General features: G+C 47.6%; 1 protein-coding gene across 1 annotated transcript in view; it reads left to right on the top strand.

The window, feature by feature from the left end:
- Positions 1 to 22,890, top strand: part of LOC125621802 (butyrophilin subfamily 1 member A1-like) — a 62,720-nt gene that overhangs the window by 20,868 nt on the left and 18,962 nt on the right. The window contains exons 3-7 of the mRNA XM_048819125.2: positions 9,309 to 9,590; positions 14,411 to 14,527; positions 18,723 to 18,755; positions 19,061 to 19,093; positions 19,182 to 19,214. Of these exons, the coding sequence (XP_048675082.2) occupies positions 9,309 to 9,590; positions 14,411 to 14,527; positions 18,723 to 18,755; positions 19,061 to 19,093; positions 19,182 to 19,214 (498 nt within the window). The remainder of the gene's footprint in view (positions 1 to 9,308; positions 9,591 to 14,410; positions 14,528 to 18,722; positions 18,756 to 19,060; positions 19,094 to 19,181; positions 19,215 to 22,890) is intronic.

Here is a 22,890-nt window from a genome sequence, read left to right as displayed (position 1 = left end):
TAGATGTAAAGACACCCCCTTTGTTGATTTTAGCTCCCTGAAGCCAACCCTGTAAGCCGTGTCCTCAGTCGCCCCTCCCGGCGTCAGAGCAATGGCAAACAATCGGGCATCTGAGAGTGCTGTCCAGAGCAGGCACAATGGAGCACTCTGATGGGGCTAAAACATTGTCGCGGGTGGTTCTGGGTACGTATCGTCAGGCTCCCGTTCCCTCCCTCCCTCCGTGAAAGCAAGGGCAGACAATCATTTCGTGCCTTTTTTCCTGAGTTACCTGTGCAGACGCCATACCACGGCAAGCATGGAGCCCGCTCAGGTAACCGTCACCCTATGTCTCCAGGGTGCTGGCAGATGCGGTACGGCTTTGCTGCACAGTAGCAGCAACCCATTGCCTTCTGGCAGCAGACGGTGCAATACGACTGGTAGTCGTCCTCATCGTGTCCGAGGTGCTCCTGGCCACATCGGCTGGGAGCGCCTGGGCAGACATGGGCGCAGGGACTAAATTTGGAGTGACTTGACCAGGCCATTCTCTTTAGTCCTGCAGTCAGGCCTATTGAACCGTCTTATGGTGAGCGGGCAGGCGATACGGACTGCTAGCAGTCGTACTGTACCATCTTCTGCCAGGCAGGCAAGAGATGAGGATTGCTAGTAGTCGTATTGTACCATCTTCTGCCAGGCAGGCAAGAGATGAGGATGGCTAGCAGTCGTACTGTACCATCTTCTGCCGAGCAGCCATGAGATGTGGATGGCATGCAGTCCTTCTGCACCGTCTGCTGCCAGCCAAAGATGTAAAAGATAGATGGAGTGGGTCAAAACAAGAAATAGACCAGATTTGTTTTGTACTCATTTGCCTCCTCCCCTGTCTAGGGGACTCATTCCTCTAGGTCACACTGCAGTCACTCACAGAGAAGGTGCAGCGAGGTAAATCTAGCCATGTATCAATCAGAGGCCAGGCTAACCTCCTTGTTCCAATAAGAACGATAACTTAGGTGCACCATTTCTTATTGGAACCCTCCGTGAAGTCCTGCCTGAAATACTCGTTGATGTAAAGACACCCCCTTTGTTGATTTTAGCTCCCTGAAGCCAACCCTGTAAGCCGTGTCATCAGTCGCCCCTCCCTCCGTCAGAGCAACGGCAGACAATCGTTCCGCGCCTTTTTTCTGTGCGGACGCCATACCAAGGCAAGCATGGAGGCCACTCAGCTCACTTTGGCAATTAGGAGCACATTAAACACCACATGCATTATCCAGCAGTATATGCAGCACCAGAACCTGGCAAAGCAATACCGGGAGAGTAGGCGAGGTCAGCGCAGTCGCGTGAGTGATCAGGACATGGACACAGATTTCTCTGAAAGCATGGGCCCTGCCAATGCATGCATCATGGTGCTAATGGGACAGGTTCATGCTGTGGAACGCCGATTCTGGGCTCGGGAAACAAGCACAGACTGGTGGGACCGCATAGTGTTGCAGGTCTGGGACGATTCCCAGTGGCTGCGAAACTTTCGCATGCGTAAGGGCACTTTCATGGAACTTTGTGACTTGCTTTCCCCTGCCCTGAGGCGCACGAATACCAAGATGAGAGCAGCCCTCACAGTTGAGAAGCGAGTGGCGATAGCCCTGTGGAAGCTTGCAATGCCAGACAGCTACCGGTCAGTTGGGAATTAATTTGGAGTGGGCAAATCTACTGTGGGGGCTGCTGTGATGCAAGTAGCCCACGCAATCAAAGATCTGCTGATATCAAGGGTAGTGACCCTGGGAAATGTGCAGGTCATAGTGGATGGCTTTGCTGCAATGGGATTCCCTAACTGTGGTGGGGCTATAGACGGAACCCATATCCCTATCTTGGCACCGGAGCACCAAGCCGCCGAGTACATAAACCGCAAGGGGTACTTTTCGATAGTGCTGCAAGCTCTGGTGGATCACAAGGGACGTTTCACCAACATCAACGTGGGATGGCCGGGAAAGGTGCATGATGCTCGCATCTTCAGGAACTCTGGTCTGTTTCAAAAGCTGCAGGAAGGGACTTTATTCCCAGACCAGAAAATAACTGTTGGGGATGTTGAAATGCCTATATGTATCCTTGGGGACCCAGCCTACCCCTTAATGCCATGGCTCATGAAGCCGTACACAGGCAGCCTGGACTGTAGTCAGGAGCTGTTCAACTACAGGCTGAGCAAGTGCAGAATGGTGATAGAATGTGCATTTGGACGTTTAAAGGCGCGCTGGCGCAGTTTACTGACTCGCTTAGACCTCAGCGAAACCAATATTCCCCCTGTTATTACTGCTTGCTGTGTGCTCCACAATATCTGTGAGAGTAAGGGGGAGACGCTTATGGCGGGGTGGGAGGTTGAGGCAAATCGCCTGGCTGCTGGTTACGTGCAGCCAGACACCAGGGCGGTTAGAAGAGCACAGGAGGGTGCAGTACGCATCAGAGAAGCTTTGAAAACCAGTTTCATGACTGGCCAGGCTACGGTGTGAAAGTTCTGTTTGTTTCTCCTTGATGAACCCCCCCGCCCCTTGGTTCACTCTACTTCCCTGTAAGCTAACCACCCGCCCCTCCTCCCTTCAATCACCGCTTGCAGAGGCAATAAAGTCATTGTTGCTTCACATTCATGCATTCTTTATTCATTCATCACACAAATAGGGGGATGACTACCAAGGTAGCCCAGGAGGGGTGGTGGAGGAGGGAAGGAAAATGCCACACAGCACTTTAAGCACAGCACTTTAAAAGTTTACAACTTTAAAATTTATTGAATGACAGCCTTCTTTTTTTGGGGCAATCCTCTGTGGTGGAGTGGCTGGTTGGCCGGAGGCCCCCACACCGCGTTCTTGGGCGTCTGGGTGTGGAGGCTATGGAACTTGGGGAGGAGGGCGGTTGGCTACAGAGGGGCTGCAGTGGCAGTCTGTGCTCCAGCTGCCTTTGCTGCAGCTCAACCATACACTGGAGCATACTGATTTGGTCCTGCAGCAGGCTCAGCATTGAATCCTGCCTCCTCTCATCACGCTGCCGCCACATTTGAGCTTCAGCCCTGTCTTCAGCCCGCCACTTACTCTCTTCAGCCCGCCACCTTTCCTCCCGGTCATTTTGTGCTTTCCTGCACTCTGACATTATTTGCCTCCACGCATTCGTCTGTGCTCTGTCAGTGTGGGAGGACAGCATGAGCTCGGAGAACATTTCATCGCGAGTGCGTTTTTTTTTCTTTCTAAGCTTCACTAGCCTCTGGGAAGGAGAAGATCCTGTGATCATTGAAACACATGCAGCTGGTGGAGAAAAAAAAAGGGACAGCGGTATTTAAAAAGACACATTTTATAAAACAGTGGCTACACTCTTTCAGGGTAAACCTTGCTGTTAACATTACATACATAGCACATGTGCTTTCGTTACAAGGTCGCATTTTGCCTCCTCCCACCGCGTGACTACCCCCTCAACCTTCCCCCCTCCCTGTGGCTAACAGCGGGGAACATTTCTGTTTAGCCACAGGCAAACAGCCCAGCAGGAATGGGCTCCTCTGAGTGTCCCCTGAAGAAAAGCACTCTATTTCAACCAGGTGACCATGAATTATATCTCACTCTCCTGAGGATAACACAGAGAGATAAAGAACGGATGTTGTTTGAATGCCAGCAAACATACACTGCAATGCTTTGTTCTACAATGATTCCCGAGTACGTGTTACTGGCCTGGAGTGGTAAAGTGTCCTACCATGAAGGACGCAATAAGGCTGCCCTCCCCAGAAACCTTTTGCAAAGGCTTTAGGACTACATCTAGGAGAACTGCAAATGCCAGGGCAAAGTAATCCTTTCACATGCTTGCTTTTAAACCATGTATAGTATTTTAAAAGGTACACTCACCAGAGGTCCCTTCTCCGCCTGCTGGGTCCAGGAGGCAGCCTTGGGTGGGTTCGGGGGGTACTGGCTCCAGGTCTAGGGTGAGAAACAGTTCCTGGCTGTCGGGGAAACCGGTTTCTCCGCTTGCTTGCTGTGAGCTATCTACAACCTCCTCCCCATCATCATCTTCTTCGTCCCCAAAACCTGCTTCCGTATTGCCTCCATCTCCATTGAAGGAGTCAAACAACATGGCTGGGGTAGTGGTGGCTGAACCCCCTAAAATGGCATGCAGCTCATCATAGAAGCGGCATGTTTGGGGCTCTGACCCAGAGCGGCTGTTCGCCTCTCTGGTTTTCTGGTAGGCTTGCCTCAGCTCCTTCAGTTTCATGCAGCACTGCTTCGGGTCCCTGTTATGGCCTCTGTCCTTCATGCCCTGGGAGATTTTGACAAAGGTTTTGGCATTTCGAAAACTGGAACGGAGTTCTGATAGCACGGATTCCTCTCCCCAAACAGCGATCAGATCCCGTACCTCCCGTTCGGTCCATGCTGGAGCTCTTTTGCGATTCTGGGACTCCATCATGGTCACCTGTGCTGATGAGCTCTGCATGGTCACCTGCAACTTTCCACGCTGGCCAAACAGGAAATGAGATTCAAAAGTTCGCGGTTCTTTTCCTGTCTACCTGGCCAGTGCATCTGAGTTGAGAGTGCTGTCCAGAGCGGTCATAATGGAGCACTCTGGGATAGCTCCCGGAGGCCAATACCATCGAATTGTGTCCACAGTACCCCAAATTCGAGCTGGCAACGTCGATTTAAGCGCTAATCCACTTGTCAGGGGTGGAGTAAGGAAATCGATTTTAAGAGCCCTTTAAGTCGAAATAAAGGGCTTCATTGTGTGGACGGGTGCAGGTTTACATCGATTTAACGCTGCTAAATTCGACCTAAAGTCCTAGTGTAGACCAGGGCCAAGATCTCTTTCTTGGGTGGTGACAGCTAATTTAGACCCCATCATTGTATATGTATAGTTAGGATTATGTTTTCCAATGTGCATTAGTTTGTACTTATTAACATTAAATTTCATCGGCCATGTTGTTGCCCAGTCACCCAGTTTTGTGAGATCCTTTTGTAGCTCTTCGCAGTCTGCCTGGGACTTAACTATCTGGAGTAGTTTTGTATCATCTGCAAATGTTGCCACCTCAGTGTTTACCCCTTTTTCCAGATCATTTATGAATATGTTAAATAGGACTGGACCCAGTACAGATCCCTGGGGGACACCACTATTTACCTCTCTCCATTCTGAAAACTGACCATTTATTCCTACCCTTTGTTTCCTATCTTTTAGCCAGTTACCAATCCATGAGAGAACCTTCCCTCTTATCCCATGACTGCTTATTTTGCTTAAGAGCCTTTGGTGAGGGACCCTGTCAAAGGCTTTCTGAAAATCTAAATACACTATATCCACTGGATCTCCTTTGTCCGCATGCTTGTTGACCCCCCTCAAAGAATTCTAGTAGATTGGTGAGGCATGATTTCCCTTTACAAAAACCAAGTTGACGATGAAATTATGAAACCATGAAATTATGTTCATCTATGTGTCTGACAATTTTGTTCTTTACAATAGTTTTCAGCCAATTTGACCTGTACTAAAGTGAGGTTTACTGGCCTGTAGTTGCCAGGGTCACCTCTGTAGCCCTTTTTAAAAATTGTCTATCCACCAGTCATTTGGTACAGAAGCTGATTTAAATGATAGGTTACAGAAGACAATTAGTAGTCCTGCAATTTCACATTTGAATTTCTTCAGAACTCTTGGGTGAATACCATCAGGTCCTGGAGACTTATTACTGTTTAGTTTAGCAATTTGTTCCAAAACCTCCTCTAATGACACCTCAATTTGGGACAGTTCCTCAGATCTGTCACCCAAAAAGAATGGCTCAGGTTTGGGAATCTCCCTCACATCCTCAACAGTGAGGACCGATGCAAAGAATTCATTTAGTTTCTCTGCAATCGCCTTATTGTCTTTGAGTGCTCCTTTAGCATCTCGATCGTCCAGTGGCCACACTGGTTGTTTAGCAGGCTTTCTGCTTCTGATGTATTTGAAAAATATTTTGCTATTACTTTTGGAGTCTTTGGCTAGCTGTTCTTCAAATTCTTTTTTGGTCTTTCTAATTATATTTTTACACTTCATTTGCCAGAGTTCATGCTCTTTTCTATTTTCCTCATTAGGATTTATCTTACACTTTTTAAAGGATGCCTTTTTGCCTCTCACTGCTTCTTTTACTTTGTTGTTAAACCACAGTGGCTCTTTTTTGGTTCTCTTATTATGTTTTTTAAATTGGGGTATACATTTAAGTTGAGCCTCTGTTATGGTGTCTTTAAAAAATTTCCACGCAGCTTGTAGGGATTTTACTTTTGGTACTGTACCTTTTCATTTCTCAAAAAGAAAAGGAGTACTTGTGGCACCTTAGAGACTAACCAATTTATTTGAGCATGAGCTTTCGTGAGCTACAGCTCACTTCATCAGATGCATACCGTGGAAACTGCAGCAGACTTTATATACACAGAGAGAATATGAAACAATACCTCCTCCCACCCCACTGTCCTGCTGGTAATAGCTTATCTAAAGTGATCATCAGGTGGGCTGCAGTTTCCACTGTATGCATCTGATGAAGTGAGCTGTAGCTCACGAAAGCTCATGGCCCACCTGATGATCACTTTAGATAAGCTATTACCAGCAGGACAGTGGGGTGGGAGGAGGTATTGTTTCATATTCTCTGTGTGTATATAAAGTCTGCTGCAGTTTCCACGGTATGCATCTGATGAAGTGAGCTGTAGCTCACGAAAGCTCATGCTCAAATAAATTGGTTAGTCTCTAAGGTGCCACAAGTACTCCTTTTCTTTTTGCGAATACAGACTAACACGGCTGTTACTCAGAAACTTTTCATTTCTGTTTCACTAACCTCATTTTTGTGTAGTTCCCCTTTCTGAAATTAAATGCTACAGTGTTGGGCCGCTGTGGAGTTTAATTATAATATGGTCACTATTATCAAGCGGTCCAGCTATATTCACCTCTTGGACCTGATCCTGTGCTCCACTTTGGACTAAATCAAGGATTGCCTCTCCTCTTGTGGGTTCCAGGAATAGCTGCTCGAAGAAGCAGTCATTTAAGGTGTCAAGAAACTTTATCTCTGCGTCCTGTCCTGAGGTGACAGGTACCCAGTCAATATGGGGATAGTTGAAATCCCTCATTATTACTGAGTTTTTTATTTTAATAGCCTCTCTAAACTCCTTGAGCATTTAACAGTCACTATCACCATCCTGGTCAGGTGGTCTGTAATATATCCCTACTGCTATATTCTTATTATTCAAGTATGGAATTACTATCCATAGAAACTCTATGGTACAATTTGATTCATTTAAAATTTTTACTTCATTTGATTCTACACTTTCTTTCACATATAGTGCCACTCCCCCACCAGCACAACCTGTTCTGTCCTTCTGATATATTTCGTACCCTGGTATTACTGTGTCCCATTGATTATCCTCATTCCACCAGGTTTCTGTGATGCCGATTATATCAATATCCTCATTTAATACAAGGCACTCTAGTTTACCCATCTTATTATTTAGACTTCTAGCATTGGTATATAAGCATTTTAAAAACTTGTCATTTTTTGGCTGTCCCCTATTGCATGACATAATCGAATGGGACTTTTTTTCATTTGACTGTTTCTCATCAGATCCTCCCTGTATTTTATCATTTTCCATTCTCTCCTCCTTATTAGGACATAGGGAACCTCCATTTATAGATCCTTCCCTAAGGGATGTCCGAACCACATGCTCCTCCGCACTCGTCGGCTTTCCCCCAGCCCTTAGTTTAAAAAATGTTCTAAAACCTTTTTAATTTTAAGCGCCAGCAATCTGGTTCTGTTTTGGTTTAGGTGGAGCCCATCCTTCCTGTATAGGCTCCCCCTCTCCCAAAAGCTTCCCCAGTTCCTAATAAATCTAACCCCCTCCTCCCTACACCATCGTCTCATCCACACATTGAGACCCTGCAGTTCTGCCTGTCTAATTGGCCCTGCATGTGGAAATGGAAGCATTTAAGAGAATGCTACCATGGAGGTCCTGGACTTCAATCTCTTACCTAGCAGCCTAAATTTGGCCTCCAGGACCTCTCTCCTATCCTTCCCCATGTCGTTGGTACTTACATGTACCATGACCACCGGCTCCTCCCCAGCACTACACATAAGCCTATCTAGATATCTTGAGAGATCCGCAACCTTCGCACCAGGCAGGCAAGTCACCATGCGGTTCTCCCGATCATCACAAACCCAGCTATCTATGTTTCTAATGATCGAATCGCCCATTACTAATACCTGACTCTTCCTAATAACTGGAGTTCCCTCCCCTGGAGAAGTATCCTCAATGTGAGAGGATACCACAACATCATCTGGGAGGAGGGTCCCAACTATGGGATCGTTTCCCTCTGCTCCAGTTGGATGTTCTGCTTCCCTGAGGCTTTCATCCTCCTCAACAGCACAAAGGCTGTCAGACTCGGGGTGGGACCGTTCTACTGTGTCCCAAAAAGTCTCATCTATGTACCTCTCTGTCTCCTGTAGCTCCTCCAGCTCAGCCACCCTGGTCTCCAAAGTCCGTACACGGTCTCTGAGGGCCAGGATCTCCTTGCTCCGAGTGCACACATACGCCACCTGCCCATAGGGCAGTTAATCATACATGCCACATTGGGTGCAATAAACTGGGTAGCTCCCAATCTGTTGCTGGACTTCTGCTGCATTCTCTTTTTACTCCCGAAGCTTGTTCCCTTGTTGGTGCTTTGTTTTTATCAAGCGATGTTTTGACCTTTAAGTGCAAAGAATGTTAGGTGTATCTAGCCCCTGCTCACACTCCCCCTGTAAACTCCCTCGCCAAACTCCCCTGTTCACTAGCTCCTCTGGTCGCTTATTTTTTAAAGCCCTGCTCTGCCTGAGTAGCGCCGCCCCCTAGTTGAGGGTTGATTGGATGCCTCGTCAAGAAGCTCCTAGCTCTCAGCCTTGCCTAGCAGGCTGCTAGGCTCAGCACACACATGGTCAGCACACGGTCCCCCAAACAAACAGACCACACGGTATATTTCAGTCAAGCAACAAGCACACCACAAACACAAACACTACAGACAACAAACTTACCCCAAGGGATATTGATTTATCTTGAGTCAATTCCTTCTTGATTTAAGAGTGTCCACACAGGAATTTGCACTTGATGAACTAAACCAGTTTAACTAAACTGGAGCAAATTTGTGCATAGAAAAGCCCTATTATAATATCAGTTTTACTGTATATCAAATATTAATCTGGCCAGATTAACTGACCAACCACACTTGTGAACTCACATCTGATTATTAGTTTAATAGGAAATGGCTTTTGATAACAGTGTAATGAAGCTTTTGGTTCATTACTGGGCACTGTAGGATTATCACAAGTTCATTTATTTCTTCTGTAGATATGGGCTCTGCTCCTGCCATCTCAGTGGAGGGACATCAGGACGGAGGGATCCGGGTGGTGTGTCGATCATCCGGATGGTACCCACAGCCCAAGGCTCAGTGGAGAGATCTCCAGGGGAAGCTCTTTGCATCGGCCTCTGAAGAAATAACTCCAGAGGCCAATGGTCTGTTTCAAACAGAGATTGCCATTGTTCTAACAGAAGAGTCCAACCAGAAAATGTCCTGCTGTGTCAGGAACCCCCGACTCAACCAGGAGAGAGAGTCAGTGATTTCCATAGCAGGTCAGTGTCAGTCTGTGCCGCACATGGACAGACCGAGATGCTGGAGATGTGAGGGGACAGTATTTATCATTGTGTCTCCTATTTATTGGCCTGAACCTTCAAGGTGCTGAGCATGTCTTGTAAAGTCCTGAACAACCTCCGTTCTCTTTGGAGATGTCTACACTGCAGTTAGACACCTGCTGGTGGCCTGTACCAGCTGGCTCAGGCTGAGGGGCTCGGGCTAAGGGGCTGTTAAATGGCAGTGTAGATATTCAGCCTTGGGCTGGAGACCGGGCTCTAGGACCCCGTGAGGGTCCCAGAGCTCAAGCTTCAGCCTAAGTCCAACTACACTGCCATTAAACAGTCCCTTAGCCTGAGCCCAGTGCACCTGAGTTAGTTGGCAGGGGCCAGTCGCAGGTGTCTAATTGCAATATAGACTTACCCTTTGACTCACAGGGGCCGTCCTGCATAAAGTACATCTCAGTTATGTCATATCCATATCATAAGCATATTTTCATAAAGATTATGGAGTGTAACGTCACAACAGCAATCATCATTCTTCTCAGTAGGGGTGGGGGAGGGAATTCTCCTTTGTTCTTGTGGTGTGGTGAGGACTGTGTTGGAATTTCAAGCCATCACTTTGGGAGGGGCGTTTGCCAGGTCCTGTTCACAGACCGGAGGGCTCTGTAGAAAATCCTGCGAGTTCACAGAAACAGTCTGTGGCAAGCTGGGGCGTAAATCTGCCTCTCACTAGCCTGCCATATACTAACTGTCCATGTGGACCCGGCTACGTACACTAGTAATTCCGTAGTGTGCTTTGTTCTACCCTGTTTTGAAATGGGAACAGATCAAAATGCACCAGGGAACTTGTAGTTCACAGTTGCAGGGTGCACACAGCCAGTTAGTGCATAGCAGGCTAGTGCAAGGTGGATTTACATCCCAGGCTGCCACACACTAACTGTTCCTATAGACAAGCCAACGTAAAGCAAGGTGCCCACTGCCTTAGGGAGCAGCCTCCTCTCTGTGGTTTTAGTTCTTGTGTGTTATGGTTCTGGATTCTAAGAAGTAAAGTCCTGTTGGTGACATCCCCTAGGGTACAGTCTGGACTGTTGAACTGCTGTGTCCCTTTAACTGTCCAGCCCAGGGTGCCTTTTACACGGCTTTGCTAGTGAAATGCAGCCTCTCTGGGCTCTGCTCACACACAGCCATTAGCATGTAAAGTTACTCACAGCAAAGTTACATGAATGCTTTCCCAGCCACTTATGAACTACATAGGGTGACACTCGCAAATTCCCCAGCCTTGCACCCAGAAATGTGCATCCTGTAGTGACCAGCACACTACTGAACAATCTTTAACAGTCAGTCATTTCATCAACGGAAATGATTCTGCTGGAGTGTTTGTTAACCTGAGTAACACTTAAACCAAAACACACTGGTTTAGGTAAAACAATAAAATAAGTTTATTAACTAGAGAATGGTAGATTTTAAGTGATAATAAGTGATAAGGCATAAAGGTCAGAATTGGTTACAAAAGAAATAAAAAATGAAACCAAAAACTGATTCCTAAACTTTACCAAGCTAAACAACATTTGAAAGCAAAAAGGTTTCTCACACCCAAAAACTTACTGCAGTCCAAACTAACTGACAAGCCTTCCAGCTAGGACCAACTCTCCCCCCGCCCCCGTTCAATGCTGCTTCTACTGACTTTCAAGCAATCTTATTGCTGTGAGTAGAGATGGGGGAGGAGAGGCAAGGTGAAGATCACTGTCTATTATTTTATACCCTCCTCCTCTCTTCGAGGATTACTCTCCACTGGGGTGTAGACAAAACAGTCCCCTGTGTATGTGAGATTCAAAGAGTCTATCAGGAGAACTGTAAATTTCTTGTTCGCACCATCTGTGTACATGACGTGTGAGATGTCAGTGGGGATGATATGCAAATCTTTTTACAGTCCCCCTGATGGCGAATGGTTGCCTCAGCAGTTAATAGCTTCCCATCACCTGTCATCAGTTCTTTGTTGTCTCTGAGGAGCTAGTCTGTGGGCATTCCCCAGAATTATAACATATTTCACTAACAAACATAGTAAAATCTCATAGCTCCACATACAATGTTATCGTACACATTTAAACAGAAAAATGCTATTCAGTAAATTATGAATTTCAAATGATACTTCACAAGGCACACTTTGTACAAAATATATCATAACCATATAGCAGTGGTGAACATGGGGGTTCAGGGTTTTATATGGGGTGCCGTGTGTCACAGTGTTACAGAAAGCAAGGTGGGATGAATTGTGCCCGCTGCCTTAGAGACTCCATTGTGGGGTTCTTGTGGGTTAAGGTTCTGGATTCTAAGGAATAAAGTCACATTATGCTGCAACCTTCCAGCAAGAGTATTGATATCTGTGTCTAACTTCTCTGTGTGCTGTGACCATCGCAGTTCTCGGGGTGGGTGGGGGGGAGGGAATTCTCCTTTATTCTCACTGAGAGCTGCTGGGTGCTGACTGTTTGTGCAAATCTGGCTAATGAAGTCATTTTTCCTGACTAGCACAAGAGAGCCTTGGATATGGTCTCAGCGTTGCTACTTAGAGGACATCTGAAACTCCCACATCAATGTGAGAGCTGTGCTATGGGCCTTATCCTGCAGTTCAGACTCTGGCAAAATCCCATCACCTTAAATGAGAGTTTTGCCCAAGTCATAACTGAGGATCAGGTCATAACTTGTACTTAATTGCTCAGAAGGCAGTAATCACAGAGCTCCACAGTCAGCATTGGCCACGAATGTACATTGTGTTTTTTATTTCACAGCACACAATGGAACGGATCCTACCTTCCCTGCACAACCAGAGTTTTGGCAGTGCTAACAATAAAGGATCAGGCCCAAAACACGCAGAAACAAACTTTTAGCTAAAAAGCATCTTGATTTTTAGAAAAAAGGTTCATATTTTTCTGTATTATTATCTACCAAATAACTCTGTTAATACAGAATGTGTAGTTCATCACTATTGTCATAAACATACAGCTAAGGGTAGCCTAGAATTCCTTCTTAACCCCTTACAGGTAACAAGGAATTCTAGGCTACCTGTAGCTGTATGTTTATGACATGTCAAGGTTGCCTCCCCACTCTGAACTCTAGGGTACAGATGTGGGGACCTGCATGAAAGACCCCCTAAGCTTATTTCTACCAGCTTAGGTTAAAAACTTCCCCAAGGCACAAATCCTTCCTTGTCTTTGGATGGGTACTGCTGCCACCACCAAGTGAGTTAGACAAAGATTCAGGAAAAGGACCACTTGGAGTTCCTGTTCCCTAAAATATCCCCCCAATCCCCTTCACCCCCTTTCCTGGGGAGGCTTGAGAATAATATACCAACCAAATAGGTAAATCAGATTCTTAAAAAACAGAACTTTATTATAAAGAAAAAAAAGTAAAAGAAGCACCTCTGTAAAATCAGGATGGAAGGTAACTTTACAGGGTAATCAGATTCAAAACACAGAGGATTCTCCTCTAGGCAAAACTTTAAAGTTACAAAAAACAGGGATAAACCTCCCTCTAAGCATAGGGAAAATTCACAAGCTAAAAGCAAAACATAATCTAATGTGCCTTGCCTTATTTACTTACTCTTTTTGCAATATTGAGACTCATTTTAGGATGATTTTAGGAGAAGGAATTTTCTGACCTGATGCTTCTCTGCTTCCCCAGAGAACACACAACACAGAGCACAAACAAAGCCTCCCTCCCCCACCCCTGATTTGAAATTATCTTCTTTCCCCATTGGTCCTTTTGGTCAGGTGCCAACCAGGTTATTTGAGCTTCTTAACCCCTTATAGCTAAGGAGGAATTCTAGTCTACCCTTAGCTGTATGTTTATGACAACTATAATAATAACAATGTTGCATATGTTAATCACTATTCATCTGAGATCTCATAGTGCTGCACTGCTGATAAGCTTATGGTATGCCCGGTATCACATGATTGTTGTGTTCACAGCATACCCACAGAGAGTTAGAAACAAAACAAATACTCTTCCTGGAAGGTTACAATGTAATGCTGCTTTATTCCCCAAAATCCAGAACTCTAACACACAATAGCCAAATACAGAGAGAGACAAAGCAGGCTGCTCCCTGAGGCAGGGAGGCAGAACATAGCCCACCTGGCTCTGTGCAGAGTGACTGCAGAGGCCCCACATTGCATGCTCCTTACAGAGCCCCCTAGCGTGCAAGCAGCATCAGAAAACCCCTCAGGATTCAGAGTGGCAATTTGTGATTTCTACACAGTTTTCAATACACCACACTAATCACATAGCAAGGACCCTGTTGTCAGCATCGTTCCAGGGCCCAGGGAAGAGGAATCTGGAGGAATTTTTAATCTGACTCTCCAGGCTCAAGTTTTGTTTATATTAAAATCCTGCAATAACATCTTTTGGGCCAGACTCTCTCATGTGGCTGAGCCCCTCTGAACACAAGGGAGTTGGGGGTGTCAGGAAGCTAGTCACAACTCTCTGATTCTGAGGGTCAGTCTACACTGGCTGCAGCTTGGGGATCAGTTAGAGCAGCCTAGGAAATACCTGAATTTATGCCAGTGGGGGATAGATGTAACACAGCAGAGCTCCACCCTACCCCCTCCCTACCTCCAACACGCCCCCTCCCTTTTACGAACCATGATCAGTAAGAAGAATAAAGCCTGGACTTTCATTGACTTAATAATAAAGCACAAAGGAGCCACATCTCATGGTGCTTTTCCCCATGAGATTCTTTTAACTAATCACAGTGTCACCACTGTCACAGTGTCCTGCCTTCATTCTGCACGTGTTTGCTCCCAAGTCAATGGCACTTTCTCTTGCAGAGCCATTTTTCCCAAGGGTCAATCCCTTGAAAGTGGCTCTCTGGGTGATCCTGACTCTTCTGGCTGTTCTCATGGCCCTGGCCGGTTACTGCTTCTGGAGGCGAGACAGAGCAACAGGTGAAGTAACGAGAGAGGGGGCTTTGGGGTGAGGAGAGAGATAAAAATGAAAAACAAAAGTAAAGATACAGGGATTAAGGGGCTTTGATTCCATGTTCAGAAGAGTTTCAGGCAATGGGCGGCGGGAGAAGGGTGAACGATGGCTTCACAGTTGAGCTGAGAAGTGTCAAATGGCTTCACCCCTTCAACGTTCATTAAAGGATCCCAATCGAATGGGATTCTGAACTATTCCACGGGGATCAGCACCACTTACATTGAAACACCCATGTGGGGCTCAGTGAGCTGGGCTTGGAGCGCTGACATTTGTAACTTGGCAAGAAAAAACTAACAGAAAGTAGGAGGAGAGAGGGGATTTCTTCGGTTCCAGTTCTGCCCCCGCCCCAGTCTGTGCATGCCCCTTCCCCTCCCCATCTAGATGAGTAGGAGCTGCAAATGGGAAAGTAGTGATAATGGAGAGGTTAGCAATTACCTTATCTACTGTGTGGTCATGCACCAGCGCTCAGAGAGAGCTCTCCCTGCGCGCTCCCCGAAAACCACTCCACGAGGGGCGGGGTGTAGCTCCCAGTGCTGGGAGCCTGTCTACACTGGCAAGTTACTGCGCTGAAACTTGCTGCGTTCAGCCGGAGGGTGGATCTACACTGCACACTTCTATCGGTATAACTACATCCCACGCTCGGGGGTGTGGGAAATCCTGACCCATGAGCAACTCAGTGATACCAACCTAGCTCTCGGGGAGGTGGAGTACCTACCCCAATGGAAGAGGCTCTCCTGTCAGTGTAGGTAACATCTCCACTAAGCACTCCAGCGGCGCATCTGCACGGTGCAGCTGCAATGCTGTAGGTGTAGACAAGCCCTGAGATCCTGCTACAGGGACAGGGCAATAAACTCTCTATTGTAGTACAAGCGCTCAGCTGTAGGTTTTCCTCTGATCACAAGGGGCAGAAATTGGCCTTCAGTGATCTGGGCATTTCTAGCAATGCTGGGGTTTTCAAAGCTGCCTAAGGGATCTGAATACTCAATTTTTGTTTAATGGGCACTGAGTGTGCAAACCCCCAAGGCAGCTGTGAAAGTCCCAGCCAGGGTTTTCTCGCCTGAAGTGCTGTGTGGGAATTTACAAGTATCTGAAGAATTGGGAAGGGGAAATATCTGTTACAACCATTTCCCACTGAGGACGGAAGCAGGTAATTCAGAGAAGCAGAAAGGAGCTGTGCTTTGTACTTGTGAAAGCTGGAACTGGGTGTTATACCTTTACAACTGTCACCAGTAAGCCTTCTGCCTGTTGGAACTGGCAGCAACAAGGGCCGAGTTCAATATCTAGGGGTTTCCCTTCAACAACACAACACAAAACCAGCTTGAGCCCCCACCCAGTAACCTGGGACAATTATATACCATGCTCTGGGTGTCTTTAAGAGGCAATACTTTCTCTCTTGCAAGCACAAAGTCTCAGTGTAGAAAGAAACTTAATAAAAGGTGGGAAATAACCCAGCATTAATTTGGGAATACACCACAAACAGAGTTCATAAACATAAACAATGAGCCAAAGACTCAAGCAGTGTCCTTTTCCCCTCAGGTTCTTCAGTCCAGCAACCAAATGTCCCTTTAATATGCCCATCCCTTCTCTGCACCCCACTCACAGTTGTTGTTGTGGATCAGTGCAGACCCAGAGTCCAGAGGTGCATCTGCAGAGTTCACCTCCCACCCTGGGTGGAGAGGGAGTAAGCAGGCATATTAGTAGCTCTGCTGCCCAAGCAATTGCTTGCCACTCCTCGTCGCCAGCCACCGTGCTGGCTGATCACTGTGCCTCTTCACCAGCTACCCTGACAGACAATTGGCCCTCTGCTTCTCTTCCCCAGCCACCCTGCTGGCCAATTGCTATACCAATCCACCAGGATGTTTTCAGGTCCCCCCACACTTAGCACAACTCTCATGATTTCAGCTGTTAGAGTGTGGGAGCCTCACTGGCTGGTGCACACTAGGCAATCTCTTACATCAGAGACACTGTCTCAAAGCAGGTCTAACAGTTAGACCTAAATATCAGTGATTTCAGCTCTGGGGTGTATAATAAAACTCTCAATTGACTCCAAATTAACTTTGTTATTACACAGCAGACATAAAGGATCAAATAGCTGGCTGGCCAGCCTCACTAGGCTTTGGAGCCCATGTCCACTGCCTAGCGAGTGCCATTTAGTTGAGGGTGAGTCCTTCAATCAGTTATGCCACGTACAGTTCTGCTGCCCTTGATTCACACACCAAAGATAACAACCCTTTATTACTCCTGCCCCAATAACAAGGAGATGTGGGATCCCACATAGAATCATAGAATCTCAGGGTTGGAAGGGACCTCAGAAGGTCATCTAGTCCAACCCCCTGTTCAAAGCAGGACCAATCCCCAACTAAATCAGTCAGCCAAAAGTGATCATTTGGGCAAGCAATCCCATCATGTTGAGCACCTAGGCAGGGTGGGTGTGGAGGGCAGAGAGGCCCTGTGACCAGAATATATGGGGCTGCCCTTGCCGTCGCCCTCAAGGCAGTGAGGCCCCATGGCCAGAGTCAATATGGCTGCCCCTATCCTCAGGGCAGCGAGGCCTAGCAGCGAAAGTCAATCAATCTGGGGCTTTAACACCCAGTGGCTCTAGCTTCCAGTAGCAGTGCCCAATAGTCACCATCTCAGACAGTAGCACCCAATCCCTGGGGTGGCCCCTGCACCCAGTGGTAGGCGCGGGAAGGGGTAGGGGGACCCAGATCCACCCTGCTCCACTGGGTCCCAACCCAGGGCCCTATGAAACCAGTAGCCCTGGTTTCAGATTCAGGTTCCAACCTCAACAAATAATCTTCCTGGGCTGCTTCCCACCCATGATTCCAGTGATGGCATTTCCTCCACCACCAGCAGCTGTCTGTCTTCCTCTGTCTCCGCAGTCAACCGGGGTCCTGCCGTGGGCTCGGTGTGTTCAGCTGCCACAGTCTGCAGCTCTAGCAGCTTCCTGGCAGGAGCTCAGAGTGTGCGTATGCTCTCTTCCGCTGTTAGCTCAGGCTGGGTTGAACTGCTCCCTTGTATATCCAGCATCCAGTTGGAGCGTGTCCAGGAGGGGCGAGGATGCATGGCCTCTTGCACCCATAGGCTGTGTACAACCCTTGTTGGGCCAGTGCAGGGTTGATAGGCCCCATCACACAGGGATTCACTCATTTTCAGTCATATGTAAAATTTGTCTGTGTCCAGAGAAAGCTATGTGGGGCTCATTTCCAAGCACTAAAAAAATCAGAAAAATTAACTGTCACTGTCTTGTTCCCTGGGCCTTTCAGAGAATTCTCCGCACTAGCTGCCCTGGTGAGCTGTGGCTAGGATGCTGTAATAACACAAACACACTCAGGACTTGCACAGCTGATCTGAGATGCTGCTCACACTGGGTCACAAGATGGTCTTGCTCAGGCTGTGCTCAGCAGTGACTGGCAGACATGACGCTGCCTCAATTTCCAGCATTGTTGTTACCTCAGGGCTGATGCACCAAGTGGATGAGCTCCAAGTAGGAAAGAGCTGATCTTAGAGGTGATGCCTGTAGGGGCCCATCCACACACCCCTCCCTAGCTCATGCTGACCCAAGCATCCAGCTAAAGAAAAGACCCCTCCACACGATTCTTAGCTGGGGCACCCCATCTACCCAGGCCCTAGAAGGAGCTTTTCCCAGATATCACTAGGATCAGGGAATAGGCATGACCCTAGTGATACATGGCCAGCAGTTGACCTATGATGGAGCCAATCAGACCCTATCCCTTAACCAGCTCAGGTCAATGCCCCATTCCCATCCTTCACTTTCCTCCCCCATCCCCACAGTCAGGAGCTGGGGAGAGCTGGGGCCGCCCAGGGGATGGGCACAGAGGGGAGCAGACAGGGAACTGGATAAAAAAAGAGACCTTCTCTCCTCTCCCCCGCAACAGTCAGATCAGACGGGAGTGCGACGAGGCCCAGGAAGCGGGGATGGCTCCTAGGGGAGACACTTAGAGCAGTTCCTAGAGGTGATGGTCAGTGGGGGAGGGAAGTGAGGGATGGTTAGTGCAGGAATGTTGAGACAGATCTGTCTTTGTGTCCTGTCAGTCTGTCTGCCTCACTTTCATAGTTACAGCACAATTATATTAATATCTGGAACTGCACCATAAACATGATGGTGAAATCTCACCTCTCGCCCTTTTCTCCCTCTAGAGATTCTGCGATCTGATATGGAGAGCGAGAAAGGTCAGTGTTTGGATCCCATTACACTAGCTGACAGTAGAGTTATCCCCATAAACACAACAGGGTGAAATCTCGCCATTATTAATTAATGATTGGAACAATTTCCCAAGGGCCGTGGTGGATTCTCCAGCACTGGCAGTTTGTAAATCAAGATTGGATGTTTTTCTAAACAATCTGCTGTAGAAATTATTGTGGGGAAGCCCCCTGGCTTGTGTTATGCAGAGGTCAGACTAGGTGATCACAATGGTCCCTTCTGGCCTTGGAATCTGTGAATTGATGAATCACCTCTCGCCCTGTTCTCTCTCCAGAGACTTTGCTGTCTGAACGGGAAGGAGAGAAAGGTCAGTGTCTGGGCCAGTTACAAAATTAACATTATCCCCATTAAGACTACAGGGGGAAGTCTCACCTCTCCCTCTTTTCTCCCTCTAGAGGCTCTGCGATCTGAGATGAAGAGGCAGAAAGGTCAGTGTCTGGGACCAATGGGATGTGTTGAAGATTTCATGTCAAGTCAGTCAAGTCAGCTTAGTCCAGCCAACTTAACTCAATTGAAAGCCACATTTACTGCCGGTGGAGTCACAGTTTAACACCTTTAGCTCAATTTTAGCAGGTGGAGTTACAGCCTGTTTGAATGAGGGACAAGGAATGTCTCCATATTGGCACCAGAGCCCCAAGCAGGGAGCTCAGGGCTGCTCACACCGACACAAAGAGGCTCTGAAGGGTGAAGGGCCCATTTGTCCTAATAAACCCCATGGAAATTACAGAAATGGCACCTTGAGCCCAGGGCCCTGAATACAACAGCCCAACTTGGTCAGTCTCATTGCTGGAGACTGTGGGTACATATACAGTGCAAAAACCCACCTGTGGCTGCGAGTCTCAGAGCCTGGGTCAACTGACTGGGGCTTGTGCTGCAGGGCTAAATCTAGCAGTGTAGCCGTTCCCACTGGGACTGGAGCCCAGGCTCTGAGACTCTCCCCCATCACTGGGTTTCAGAACCCAGGTGCCAGCCCAAGCAGAAACTTCTACACTGATATTTTCAGCCCTGTAGTGCGAATGCTGCAAGCCCGAGTCAGTTTGCCCCAGGCTCAGACCCACTGACACAAGGTTTTCTGCAATGTAGATGAACCCGGAAAGACTTGTCCAGTGTTTGACAGGATCCCTCACCCGGGAACCCCCTGTGTTCTGACCCTTCTGTGCCCATGTAATATGGGGGGGGGGATTTTACCCTCAGTAACCACGCACACCTACAACCTCAGCTCCACCCTGCAGTGACTCCATACAATAACCATACAGGTCTGATCAGTGCAGAGCAGTGTGTGTGGTTCTACATTAAATGAAACTGATTTTTAAAGGCACACAATGTTTTTCAGTTTTCCCCTCGTGATCTTACTACAGGGCAGAGTTAAGGTTGTTTAGATGCCTTAGCTGCATTTCTAGACCATAGATTTCTTTTATAATTTAACCATAATTTGTATTTCCTGGGTGTATAACACTTGGTTTGGGAATAATTAAAAGATTCCTCCTGTAATGTGTTTTACCCTAAGTTACAAGTATGTTCTCTCAGCCTTAGCTCCACATTAATGTAGTTTTTATCTGGGAATTGCACTGTGCATTACGGCCCGGATCTACAAAGAAACCCCAGACATAAGACTCTCAATCCTAGTTTTAGGCACCATGGTCCACAAAACCCCACTTGGTTGAAACCCAACCCTGTAGGCACCTAAACTCACTCGGGGCATTAATCTCTGGTGTAAACGTTCGCTCAGTGTCTAAGTTTCTGCCTCTGGGCACATGGAGCACACAGGTGCCCAGATATCTACAGCAAGGCAACCATCTCCCACCTGTGCCCCTGGAGACACATAAACTGAGGGGAGGAGCATCTAGCTCACTTGTGGGGCCTGATCCAGTAGATGTGCTCAGAGGCTACCCACCACCATACAGAACGAGGTGGGAAAGGGAGAGGTTGTGAGCCTCCTTTGTAACATTTAGCCCAGGGGTTAGGGTACCCACCTGGGCTGTGGGAGACTCTGGTTCAAGTCCCACATATCTGCCAGATAAGGAGAAGGCATTTAAACAAGTATCTTCTACCTCTCAGGAGAATGCTCTAATCACTGGGCTATGGGACATTCTGATGTGAAGCTCCCTTTGTCTCTTTTCAGAGTAGCAGCCGTGTTAGTCTGTATTCGCAAAAAGAAAAGGAGTACTTGTGGCACCTTAGAGACTAACCAATTTATTTGAGCATAAGCTTTTGTGAGCTACAGCTCACTTCTGCATCCGATGAAGTGAGCTGTAGCTCACAAAAGCTTATGCTCAAATAAATTGGTTAGTCTCTAAGGTGCCACAAGTCCTCCTTTTCTTTTTGTCTCTTTTGTTACACTTTAATTAAACATTAACTCAGAATCACTCTATAATACCTCTCTACCCTTCGGCCATCTTGCGTGGCGCGTGGCCAGTGCCTTCCTCTGTCTCTCAGACACACAGAGATGCCTAATTTGCCTGGTTCCAGAAGAGGGGCTCCTGGCTGTGGATCACTAGCAGAGAGAGGCACCAAATTCAGGAGAGGGGTGGGGCTTAGAACATACCCCTCTTGTCGGCCTCTCCCATTGGCTGGCTTACATGGCTTCTAACACACTAGGTTCTGTGGATCCCATTCTAAGTCGCCTGCTTCTCCCCATTCAGTGTATCGGGAGCTCTGAGATGCCTTTGGGGTTACACGAGTTCTAAATCGCTGCAACCTGCTCACAGTGTGAGAACCTTGTCTGTGCCCACCCAGGGAAACTCTCCCAAAGCTACTGGCTACAGGCAACACGAGGTGCTGTGCTCCGGGCTCCATGAGCCCCACTGTGTCTCTCTGCAGGCTAGCAATTCACACCCCGGCTTTGTTACACCCCTTTGCCCAGTCCCCTGTCTCCTCCTGGACACCAGCAATGCACCCCCGCTTACTGGCTTCACCTTGGTTCAACACACTCCTTTGCACCAGGCACTTAGACAATTCTACAGTAAAACAAAACTGAAGTTTAATGAATAGAGCCTAAGACAGACTCAACTAAAAGCAAGTGTAGATTTGGAAACATAAAGTTACAGGTATAAGAAACACAATCTATAGCCTATACTTGTTCGCAGGTTATCCTGTCTAACAGGGTATTTCTCACCCACTGGACAGTTCTATTCACAGTGGCTGCGAGAAGGCTGGTGCAGGGAATGGAGTTACAAATTTCCAACCTTTCACACAGTGAGGCTGAGGTTTTCGAAGCTGCCTCAGAGATCTGGATGCCCATCCAAATTCCTGTTTAAAACCTTGTTAAAACTTTGTTTTCATGTTTTTGTTACAATCAGACATGATCAGGGCTCTTTTCCCTGTCCTAGGATGTCCTGCAGGTGTCTTCCTGCTCCCTGAAGCTCTCCTTAGCTGAGGGACTTGCTGGCCAGGCTTTTGTGAGGACAAGGCGATCTTTAAGCCGTCACCTGATCCCTGGTCTCAACATCAGCTGATTAGTCACAGGGTGGGGCTGGGCCCAACTCCCCTTAAAAGACCAGACACCCTGTGACACTTAGTCTCACCCATCTTCACACTTTCCATCCCCAACCCCAGTTCCCTCTCTACTTATTGTCCCTTCTGCCTTCCATCTCTAAGCTCAGTGAACACTCTGTCTACAATCGCTGTCTGGAGTTCCTCTCCTCCAATTCCATCCTAGACCTGCTCCAATCCAGCCTCTGTCCCCTGCACTCCCCTGAAACCGCTCTCGCCAAAGTTTCTAATGACCTTCCTGGCCAGCTCCTATGGCTTCTATGTGATCCTCATTCTCCTTGCGCTAGCTTCATGCTCCTCCTTCTGACACCACTGACCAGACCACTCGTCTCCATTAAATCCTTGGCTTTCACAGCTCCCTCCTCTCCTAGTTCTCTTCCTGCCTTTCTAATCACTTCTTCGGTGTCTGTTTTGTTGGGTTGGTCTCTTCCTGTCTCCCTCTTTCAGAGAACATCCCTCCCCCAGAGCCCAGTGCTTGGCCCCCTGCTCTCCTTTCTCCACACCCTGCCTCTAGTAGCTCCTATCTACACACATGACTTCAGATACCACCTCTGTGCCAATGTCTCTCAAACTGTTTCTCCACTAAAGACTGTTCCCACATCTCAACCTATC

Source organism: Caretta caretta, chromosome 14 (assembly GCF_965140235.1).
Source record: "Caretta caretta isolate rCarCar2 chromosome 14, rCarCar1.hap1, whole genome shotgun sequence".
Lineage (NCBI taxonomy): Eukaryota > Metazoa > Chordata > Testudines > Cheloniidae > Caretta > Caretta caretta.
This window is presented reverse-complemented; position numbering and strand designations above follow the sequence as displayed.